General features: G+C 47.8%; 1 protein-coding gene and 1 pseudogene across 1 annotated transcript; one reads left to right on the top strand and one right to left on the bottom strand.

Annotated features, from left to right (window-relative positions):
* The first annotated feature begins 514 nt into the window (after window positions 1–514).
* Window positions 515–3,988, top strand: LOC106733351 (putative protein FAM90A9P). The gene is made up of 5 exons (XM_014582407.2): window positions 515–609; window positions 673–851; window positions 1,368–1,596; window positions 2,020–2,128; window positions 3,114–3,988. The coding sequence occupies exons 1-5, from the start codon at window positions 515–517 to the stop codon at window positions 3,885–3,887; spliced, it is 1,386 nt and encodes a 461-aa protein (XP_014437893.1). The 3' UTR covers window positions 3,888–3,988.
* A 7,065-nt stretch (window positions 3,989–11,053) lies between these two features.
* The window catches only part of LOC102472238 (40S ribosomal protein S2 pseudogene), a 926-nt pseudogene continuing 476 nt past the window's right edge, over window positions 11,054–11,503 (bottom strand).

Genomic DNA, 11,503 nt, shown 5'->3' with positions numbered 1-11,503 from the left:
ATGAAGGACAGAGTCGTTACAGCGTGAGCAGGTAGTGTGGAGGTGAAGGGGGCTGGATGCCAATGGACTGACGGCATATCTGGAGCCTCCACCCGGTGTCTACACCATCACGCCCAGCGTGCGTGCCTGCGTGCCCAGAGTCCCTAGGGGAGAAAGGAGGAGAAGGGACTTTGGCGTGGCCATCTCCCTTGGGGGTGATTTCTCTCTTTCTCTGTCTCCCACAAGGGTGCAGGCCCTATAGCAAAGTGAAAGACATTAAGTATGATTCCTACACTGTGGAGGAGACTCGGGATAACAGGTGAGTCCATCCGCTCCGAGACCACAGGGAAAGACATCATTGTTATGTAAGATTGCCTTCTGAGAGTGCCTCCTGCAAGGTTCAATGTGACAGTTCAAAATTTAGAGGGCAGAGCGCACGTTAATTCTGATTTTCAAATGCAGACGGCCCTTTCTATTGCCGATCCTCTCTACCAAAGATTCCTAAAACAGGGTCCTGCTCCTGTGCTAGGAAATCATGGCAGAGCGAGGTGAGCTATGTGGGAACAGGATGCCAGCCCGTGAGAACCTGATAGGAGCAACTGGCAGTGAGGGCCCCTCTCGGGGAAAGAGGTGACGAGGGACTTTTGTTTCTACGTGAATGTGACACCTTTGTTTCCTTTCCTTGTGACTCAGGCAATCCAAAACTCCACCTGTGAGCGAGACTGACCTGACTCTCCCAAGAGATGAGGCAAATGGCAGGTGGTCCCCCACGTCATCGGGTCCGTGGACTCTCTACTGCCCCGAGCACAAAGAAGGAGCAGAAGGAACCCGATGCTCAGAGAGCTCCCCAAGCAGAGGAGGAGGACCCCAGGGTAAGTGGGTGTGTGCATCTGTCAGGAACCAGAGAGCAGGAGGCATCAGTTCCGTGGTCCCCAGAGGCTGGGTTTGACAAGGGAAAGGGGTGCCTCCGTAGCTCAGTTGTCCTTTCCCAAGCCATGACGGCCTGCAAGGGGCCTCCTCACCAGCCATCTGGCCCCACGTGGAGATCTGAGGAGCAAACTCATTCTATCTGGTGTCATGCCAAGCCAGTTCGGGGTCCTGTTGTAGAAATGTGCCTCCCTATCTTCACTCCTAGAACATCCACTCCTTCTTTCTAGTGTCTTTCCAGACAACGGGTACTAGAGGAAGTGCCGGATCGGAAAGAGCCCGGCCCTCCTCACCTCCACACGTGTCTCTGTCCCCGTCCCAAATACGTTACTCTGCCCTGAACCCCCGCCCTCCTCACCTCCACACGTGTCTCTGTCCCCGTCCCAAATACGTTACCCTGCCCTGAATGGAAAACCTGCCTTTATGCTGACCTTGGACAGCTGCCTGTGCCTTTTTTGCAGATTTGCCCATGCCTCTCCCTTCTCACCCGCAGGTGAAGTGCAGGGACTGCGGGGCCTTTGGACACACGGCAAGGAGTAGGCGGTGCCCCATGAAGTGCTGGGCCGGGGCCCTGGCCCCACAGCCCTTGGGCCCCAGTACAAAAGAGAACCTGGGACCAAAGAAGCCACTGAACGCCCACGACGCAGCGCCCTTCAACAAGGCTGAGAGAGAGAAGGAACAGAGACAAAGGTGAGCAATGGGGAAGGGTGTACGGACACCTAGGAGGGGCCGTCTCTCCATCTCTACACCCCGGGTGTCGTCCTCTTAGGTCGTAGTGACAGTAGGGAGATAAAGGGCCCATATCCTCCAGGGTCCACATTCGGGGAGTTCATAGTGCTCCTGGGCATTCCCCGATGGCGCACGGCCTGGGGACCCCTTAGAACTTCTTCCACGAGAGACAGAGACTGCATGGGTTCTAAGGGAAAGTTGTGATTGGAAACACCTGCAAGGCTTCTAATATCTCCCATGTGGGAGGGCACAGGCTAAGCAAGGCTCACGGGGCTGCACTCTCTGTAGCAAACCAAACACGCTACGGGACTCGGCCCATAAACCTTCCTCCCTGTCTTGGGAAGGAAATCTGCGTGCATCCCCTTAACATTGTTTGTTCCCCAGGCAAGAAGAGGAAAAGAGGAAGGCTCTACTCCAGAAATTTCCCAAGATGCTCCCAGGAAGGCAGCAGAAAGGTTGGAAGGAAGTGACAGAGTCTTGTGACTATGTCAGGGTGAGTCACCTCCCTGCTCCCACCTCCTTCTCTCTTCTGAGTCAGCCCGATGTGCTTTCCTTCCTTCGTTGGCCCTTCTCAGGAGGTAGTGAAAATCCATGCGGGCTCATGGGACCAGGTCATGCGCTTTTCCAAAGCCGGTTTAGTTGGTTTTTCATGGCCGCTTGCATGCCTGCCAAGAATACGCTTCTGCGTCCATGGCACTCTTTGTTAAGCACATGGCTCCAAAAGATAAAATTCCTATATCCACGCAAATGGACCATTACAGTAGAAGAATGGTCCGGAATTGTTCATCCGGACTCCTTAGCCAGCACCCGGCCCTCAGAGCGCTTAGAGCCTTTTGGGCTCCGTGACGGAGGACGTGAAAGAACTTTTCCTTTGGTTCTATTTCACCTGCTAGAGAGCGTGAGTGCTCACCAGAGGGAAACAGAGACAGAGAGAGAAGGGACAGCAGAAAGCACCCTCGCCCCTTGGGCAATGGTGATGCTACAATTCCTTCTCGTCTGTCCCTCCGTGCTTGGGATTTCAGGCACGTGTGCCTAAAAGGGGTGCCATGTGTTTCTCAAACCACCGAGTTGGGGATTGGAATCCCTCGGTCGGCCATGAGGGATCCAGTGCATATTTCATCCCCCAGGCCTCGGAGCCAGCCCAGGACAACTTTTTTGGCTTCACCCACAAGACTGGATATTCTGATGGGTGTTAGGTTGCAATTGGACTTTAGAACAGAAGCACTTGACATGTCCATTGGTTTCCTCTTGATTGCTCCTGGGCTGGTATAGCCACTGGTACCGAGGAGGACTGCCGGGAAACAGCTTGTGGATAAACTGAGTTTGCTATGCCCCGTGTTTTTATTGGAATGATTTTCATGTTCGTGGATGGTGAGCAGTTCCTAACCGATCCTGTCCATGTGTTCTCTTCTCCTGCAGCATCCAAGCAGGCCGATGCCGGTCTACACAACAAAGAGTAAATCTGCCTCGGACTCCAGTCTTCTGAGTCAGCCGCCTGTCAAGGAATCCGATTCAGTCATTTCGGCCAGCCCGTTCCCGTCGTGAAGCTGGCAGACAACGGTCCTGCTGGTGGCTCCCTCGAAGGGCCCCAGGCTGCCTCCCAAACCCTTGGGCTGGGACACACGTTCCACCCGCAGGCAGAAGCCAAGCGTCCCGCTGTGAACACACAGGCCGACCCAAAGCCTGCCACACAACGGCTGAGCCAGGTCTCCAACCTCAGAAGCAAGGCACCAGGCAAGAGACCCGCTGTGAGTTCCATGCGAGGTTGCCACAATCTCCCCAAGAAACCGAGACTTGACTCATCCCAGACGCCCCGTAAAACCACGGAGACACCTGAGCTGGAGGCTGTGCACATTCTGCCGCCTCCGTCAAATCCAACCGGACTGACAGAAGCAGTGTCACCCCGAGTGACCAAGGATACGCTAAGCCCGCTGCCGAGCTCGGACCTGCAGCCTCGGCACGACAGACCTCGCCTGAACACTGACCACGCCAGCACCGTGTCCCACCATCCCCCGCCCAGCCATGTTCCCGGCCAGCCCCTCAGAGTGGTCTTCAGGAGGTTGGACAATGGATGGTGGAGCTCCAGGTTAATGACCTCTCCCTCGCCCTGTCCTCCTGAGAGGTCCACCCCTCCTGCTCAGAGCTCTCACGTCCCGGAGAAGTCTGAAGGACACTGTACCCGGGTCCCACTGAGTGTCCTCTATGAGGACCTCCGGCTTTCTTCCTCCTCTGAGGAGAGCGACTGGGATTGAGAAACCCCACACAAGGGGGAAAGCACAGCCTCCAGCCTCCTGCGACTTGGACAAGCTGTTCGGCCCAAGACAGCATGCAGGGAGCAGCTGTGTCTGCTGCATCGTAACCTGCCCAATCTCTGGTGCACGTGCAAAGGCTGGAGCCCCACATCCTGCGGGAAACATACCCGTTGACCATTTCAATGACGTAATCCTAAATTCCCTTTCAAAGGGCATGTACCAGGTGCTCACAGAAAGGCTTTCTAAGGTTTACTGTACAATAACTGAGAATGTGCAAGCGGAAATCTGACAGTATCATGTTACTACGAAGCTCTGCAGTTCGTCTGTATTTGGTGCCCGCTTGACAGAATTTTTGAAACCTCTGATGAAGGACTCCCTATGGAATCTTCATCTTCTTTGCAGCGCCCGGACCTCACATGAGAATTGGTCTTTGTGAAAGGGTTTCAGTGGAAACGATGACGGAAATGTTCTCTTGGCCTGATCATCGTAATGATCTAAAGTCATTGTAAATACGTGTTTCTCAAAGTTGCCTGAATTGAAATAAAATTCTTCCAAATGCACATGTGGCTTTCTCTTTTACCTTCAAGGCGATACCAGTCACATTTTGGTTATTTTCATTTTTTTGACAATCACATTGTTTATTTAGAGATTTTTGCTCTAGGGCACGTGTGCTTGCCAGAGACACAGAAAAAGACAAAGAGACAGAAATTAAGGAATTATTTCCCCCCCCGGGGGATATTTACATACCGCAAACCCTTCTCCTCCGTTATCCTCTCAGATTTCGGGCACACACACACACTCCCAGCCAGTGTGAGTTTTTATTTCTCTAGGTATAATCTTTTTATTTCTCTCTCTCTTTATTTTTTGCAATTTTATTCATTTTTTTTACATTCTTTGTATTTCATTTTCTCTCTTATATTCAGTCCCATTATATAGTTTACAAACAATATTTATGTTAATTTTATGCCTACGTTTTTATTCGTGGAAAGAATGAGGACAGTCTCAAGGTCTTTGCTTTTTCCAATCTAAAATTTCAGGCAGAACCTAGCCCCACTGCCTCAAAATATGCATAGTAATGATGTCCCCTTCTGCATTTTCCTTTTATTTTTTTCATTTTAGTTTTCGTCTTCAAATGGAGTGAGTTTTATATGGGGACGTGACATGTTTCATAAACAAGGAAAAACAAACTCAGGTGGAACAAATGTATTCATCAGGGTCATCACCCTTTCTCTGTCTCCTTCCTCCCCCTTTGTCTTGCCCTTTTCAGCCCTGACAGCTCCCTTTTGTGCTGCATCAGGCTTTCCTTCAGTTCAATATCCAACAACATCCATTTCGTATTGTTCCTTCACATCAGAAGCCTTCTTCTCACCAGGCTGTTTATCAGCAGCCACAGGGTTATCCCACAGCTCTCCAGGTTGCTTTGCAACATCACCAATGGAGAGGCCAGGATTTCTCCTTTAGTTCTTGGGTGATATTCAGAACAGAAGAAGAAAAAAGGGTGAAGAAGGCCTCTTGGGTTGTTGGAACTTTTTTGTTCTTACCCATTTAGGAGGTATATAGGTTTTTATTTCTCTTTCAAAATGGACCTTGTCTGACTTTGCCATATCTTCATATTTTCCTTTCTCTTTAGCAGCTATCATCCTCCATACCTCTGAGCATGTCAGAGAAAACTCTGAGAAGTTGACAGAAGCCCCTGGGTGTTCTCTCTTGTTTTCCTTTCACTAAGTTTGCCCAAAGAATGTTTATGATGACATTTTTCCCCTTGGTTTCCTACAAAGTCACTTGTCCATGTTTAGTTATCTTTCCTTCGCCAAGCCCATAGTTGCCCAGAGCCTGTCTGACTCTCCCTTGTCCTAATGCTGTCTGTCTGGAGCCCCATGTACTGCACTGACTGAGAGTCGGAGCCAGACACAGACTTTTCACTGTCTTTACTCTGGGAGTGAATTTTCTGCATGTTCAAGTGTGGTAAGAATTGCATTCTCAGTTTGGTTCCCGGTACAATCCCCTGAGTTGTTCACAAAATTTTGGTGATCACAATCCAACTTTTTTATGCCATACACTTAAATATATGCAATTTTATTTGTCTTTTACACCTTGATAGAGCTTTAGAAGTTTTTTTTTTTTTCAAAAAATGTATTATTATTATCATTATTATTCTCCAGTTTGATCAGAGAGAGACAGAGAGAGAGAGAGGAAGTGAGAAATCAAGCCACCAGGTCCAAGACTTGAACCGTGGTTGGCCATGTGGGAGTCCAGCGCCCCTATCCACCACGCCACCTGCCGGCTCCTAGAGCTTTAGAAGCTTTCAAACTTTGCCCTACCTCAGACACAAAATACTTACAGAGTCTTCTGACAAGTAGTCAAACTCAAGTATTGCTGGGCATCCCAGGAAGAGCTAACAAGTCATACACAAGCTGTGTCCTTTCCCCAACTTGGTAGTAAGTCTGCTGGAATCAAGAAAGATTTTTTTAAGAGGTTTTTGCTATAGGACATGTGCGCTCACCAGACAGACAGAGAGAGACAGAGAGACAGAAACCAAAAAATCACCCCCCAAGGGGGATGGCCATGCCACAATCCCTTCTCCTCCTTTCTCCTCTAGGGATCTTGGGCATACACGTACGTGTGCCCGGCGTGAGTTTTAAGCCACTGGGTCTGGAACATGAACCGTGGCCGACTTCGTGGGAGTCCAGCGACATAGCCATTATGCTAATTGCTGGTCCCTTTTTTTTTTTTTTCTTTTAGAGGTTTTTGGAATCAAGAAAGATTTTTATGACACTATGGGTAGAGTACTTCCTGAGGAAAAAAGATAAGTGCTCCATCCTTCCAATACCACTTGATCTGTATCATTATATAGGCCTAAGTTCAGCTTGGATGATAGACTTTAGAGACCCAAGAGATGGCAGTGGGAAGTAAGGTCAGAGAACCAAGTAGCCAATCTTGCTTCTGGAATTGTACTGTGTGAACAACGCTCTGAGAGGTCTGGGCCTCACATCTCAGATGGGATGACTCTGAGCCCTCAGAGTGGACCCATGCTTTCCAATGTTAGCAAGGTGACAGGTGAGGCTTATGCTGGTCCAGAGAGCCCCCTTCTGGTAGTACTCAGCTGGAGACAGCAAGGGCAGGACATGTTGTCCTGTCCAGGATCTGCTTAGCAGATTATGATCAGAGGAAAACACCCCAAAGTGGAGATTAAGCTCAGGCTCGCCTTCACTCAACTTTCTCTTTCAGGGCCAGTGATAGGATTTTGTTGATGAAGTGATCTTCAGAGTTTCTAGTTTCCACCCAGATCGGTGTCCCCATCATCCTCCATTCCTAGGATCTGTGGTCATTGTGGCTTTCACAATCCATACCTACCTTCGATGGCCTGAGTCCAGCAACTGAGCCATGCTCTGAGGCTGGCTCCCCTATGTGTGTCCATCTATCACAAAAGCTTTGCTGGTGGTTTCTTCACTGTCATCTTCCACTAACCAAACCTGTCAGGTCACCCTTAGGGATGGGCTCTCCCATTGCTCTATGCACCTGGGTGCCACTCCTTCTCCTAGCCCTTGGCTTCTGCAAACCAGTCTTCCCTGAGGCCCCTGTCCTGGGTTGTTTTCAGCCCACAGCCACCTCAGGTTGGTCCCTCATAGTCAATGATTCAGGGAGGACTCTTACCCTGGGCTGTTGACTCATCAGCAACAACCTGGGAACACCCTGTGTCCTACTGTCCCAGGTCCCATCCTACTGACAACCTGGTAGGTTTGACCCCATTGCTGATTTCCCAAGGGAAGTGAGCTCACCCGGGCATAGGCGGTTTTATCCTATTCCTGTGACTGTGGATGTGGCAGGGGCAGGGGTCGGTGTCAGTGACAATGTATAATAGAGCAACCCAAGTGAGAAAAGAAGCCTGAGAGTGACATTGTACTTGAATGTGATGGGCGCTAGTGCCTTGGGAAGACACAACACTGAGTAATGGGTAAGAAGTTGTGGGACACGGGAATAGAGAAAAAGAGAGTTGGTGGGGAGCAGGTGGCATGGTAGTTAGAGTGGCTGGATCACACATACCCGACTACATGGTTTTAGTCCTAGACCTGGCAACTTGAAAAACACACCTCTCTGCATGTGTGCACCCCAAAATTTTAAACAGAAAAATAGAGGAGAAGGAATTGTGATGTGACTAGCTCTTATGGATAGTCCTTTCTCACTTTCTCTCTGTTCTCTCTTTCACTCTGTCTCTCTGGCTAGGGCACCAGCTTTATAGGAAAATTTTGAAGTAGAGAGAGTGAGTAAGCAAAAATGAAGGAAGGCAGAAGAGGTGGTGGGATTCTGTGTTCACTGGGTCTGAGAAGAGAATGTGGGGTCTGTGAATTTAAGGGAAGGCCTATCCAGCTGATTCACCACCTGCTATAATATATTTTGTGATTTTCACTAGGACAAGTTTTATTCAAGGAAACTAACAACAACAACAACAACAACAAAAGGTGCTAGTCTTCATGTTTCAGGACAGCAGAGGACTCTTATCCTTATGTTGAATTCCTCTTTGTCAGGGTGATTTGGGTACATGAAGTGGGCTGTTAATTGAAACCTTAAAAGACACATTCTCCACACACAGCACTGACCTCTCTCAAGACCATTGCTTTTCATAAAAGAAACTCAGATAGGAGCTAGAGGGGAAGGCAGGTAGCATGGTGTTTAAGGGTGCTGGGCTCTCACATGACCAACTGTGATTTGAGTCCCGAACCTGGCTGCTTCCTTTCTCACTTTTTCTCTTTCTCTCTCTCTTTTCCCTCCATTCCTCTTGTCAAATAAAATAATAAAATAATAATATAAAATAAAATAAATTTAAATAAAAAGAGAAGCTAGATGAGGAGTCAGGGTTGGCTCTTCCTTAGGAAAAGGTGATATTCTCTGTGAATTCTTCTGTCCTCTTCTTAAAATGCTGTTTTTAGGCTGTGTCAAATCCTGACTCACAAGTATCCAGCCTCAGAAATCTGGTCACACTCACCCTTGACACTTACAGAGCCCCTTCCATCTCTGGGAAGGTTCCATCTCACCTTGGTCAGTGACATGGAAAACGTGAAGTTGCTCCATTTGGGGACCATCATGGGAAGAACTTTGCACTGACATGGGTAGGAAATAGGGAGTCCCCATGGTGACAATGAGTCAGGTCAGCAGGGATTGTTTAGGGGCCACTTGTATGCACACTGTTGGGTCTCTGCAAAGCATTAAAGAAACTACATACATGTACTTCAATATGTGTAGGAACAGATGAAAAGTCCTGGAAGATAAGACTGATGAATGAAACTTTTTACTACTGCTGTTGTATGCATTTAAAGATGAACAAAAATATCAGAATATAGTTGACCATTGAACAACACAGGTTTGAAGTACAAGGGTGCACTTATATACTGACTTTATTTAATAATTATATTTGAAACATTTTTAAAGTTTTGCAACAATTTAAAATTCTCACAAACATTTTGGCCTAGTCAAATACCTACTAGGTATTGAAAAAAATAGTAAATGAAGACATACATCTGAAAAACAAATCACAAAAATGAAGAAAAGGTTAAGTATGTAATGAATGCATAAAATATTTGTAGATAGTAGTTCATTATTCCATTTACTACTATATATAGTATCATTCACAGACTACAGTAATGGGAACAAACAAAAAATTGTTATTAATTCATAGCTGTAGAAAAGTAACTGTAGCACACACTGCACTACTGTACTAATTTCATAGCCACCTCCTGTTGTAACTGGTGATCTTAAGGGTTGCAAGTGTCCACTTAAAATGCCTCATGAGGCTAATCATCTACACATAATCTGGTCTCCCTAGAATGCCTCACTCAAGTACCAGGTAGGTGCTGATCTCACTGGGACCTCCAAATGTTATATTCTAATTGGCGAGAAATAAGAGGACATTCAGACATAGCCAAATTTATTGAAGTTTTATTGATTAAGCCAGTGACATATGTGCAGACTCATGTCTCTGAAAACCCTGCAGCCCAAAATGGAAGGAGAGGGGTGTTTATATAGGCAAAAAATCACAATCAATTTTGGGTTGATATGATTACAATGAAAACTGAGGAGGAGGCAAAGAGGAAAGGGAGTGGGATTCTCATGCAAAAAGTAGTTACAGAAGCTGAAGCAAGCAGGTTAATTATTTTAATATGTAATTTTAAAAATTGTTTTATTTCCTATTACCACTCTTCAATTTGGACAGAGAGAAACACACCAGTGAGAAAGCAAGCTGCCAGGTCCAGAGCTTGTACTATAGTCGACCATGTGGAAATCCAGTGCTACCACCATGCCACTTGCTGGTCCCAGGTTAATTTTTTTTTTTTGAGAGATTTTTGCTATAGGGCACGTGTGCTCACCAGACAAAGAGAGACAGAGAGGCAGAAAGCGAGAAATCACCCCCCAGGGGTGATGGCCATGCTGCAATTCCTTCTCCTCTATTCTCCTCTCGGCATCTTGGGCACACACGCACAGCACCCTGCGTGAGTTTTAAACCACCAGGTCCGGGACACAAACCACAGTCGACTACATGAGAGTCCAGCGACATAGCCATTATGCTAACTTCTGGTTCCCAGGTTTTTTTTTTTTTTTTTGAGAGGTTTTTCGCTATAGGGCACGTGCACTCGCCAGACAGACAGAGAGAGACATAGAGACAGAAAGTGAGAAATCACCCCCCAGGGGGGATGGCCATGCCGCAATCCCTTCTCCATTCTCCTCTCGGGATCTTGAGCACACACGCACATGTGCCCGGTGTGAGTTTTAAGCCACCTGGTCCAGGACGCGAACCGCGGTCAACTACATGGGAATCCAGCGACATAGCCATTACGCTAACTGCTGGTTCTCCAGGTTAATTATTTTTAAAGGCATTCTCCTGACCTTTATTTAATGGTCCCCATGGCTTTGGGCAGGGGTCAGGTGACTGGTAGTTACATTGCTAAGGAACATCAAAACAAAGAAGTTTCAGGCTAGTTAGTAAAGACAGTAAGACTACTAGTCCCTCTATTTTCTCCAGGCAAAAGAAGTAAGCAAGTACAATGTAAAGTTCAAAGATGGAGGTGCTTCTGCTTCACTCTGTGCTGTCCATTATTGGTGTGGGTCTACTCTGCTCACATAGGGGAGAGTTACCCCCTTGTTTTCTAATATTTTGTCAAGATCTGTGCTGGTTTTTTTTTTTTTCAGGCTTAATTCACTTTATTCTCGCTGCATGAAAACCCTAGGTTGTGGCCACAGCTGGAGCTTGGGTCCTCTGCACAGAGACTCTGGTGTGGGTCTTGACGAGATGGTCGGTGAATTCCTGATAGGGAGACTTGGTGAACACAGTCTCTTTCCAGATGTCAGGGGTCAGATAACTGTAGGTCTTGGAGATGGCATCAAAGGTGGCCTTGGCGAAGTTGCCCAGAGTGGCAGTGCAGCCCCGGGCTGAGGTGTAGCAGTCATCGATGCCAGCCATCATCAGCAGCTTCTTGGGCACAGGAGCAGAGACAATGCCAGTGCCTCTGAGGGCAGGAATGAGGTGCACCAACACAGAGCCACAGAGGCTGGTCGCCTTGCAAGGGACAGTGTGGGGCTTGCCGATCTTGTTCCCCCAGTAGCCTCTCCGCACTGGGACCATG

This window comes from Tupaia chinensis, unplaced genomic scaffold, assembly GCF_000334495.1.
Source record: "Tupaia chinensis unplaced genomic scaffold, TupChi_1.0 Scaffold143594_1, whole genome shotgun sequence".
NCBI classification, from domain to species: Eukaryota; Metazoa; Chordata; class Mammalia; order Scandentia; family Tupaiidae; genus Tupaia; species Tupaia belangeri.
The sequence above is the reverse complement of the archived record's forward strand: the minus strand, read 5'-3'. Positions and strand labels throughout refer to the sequence as shown.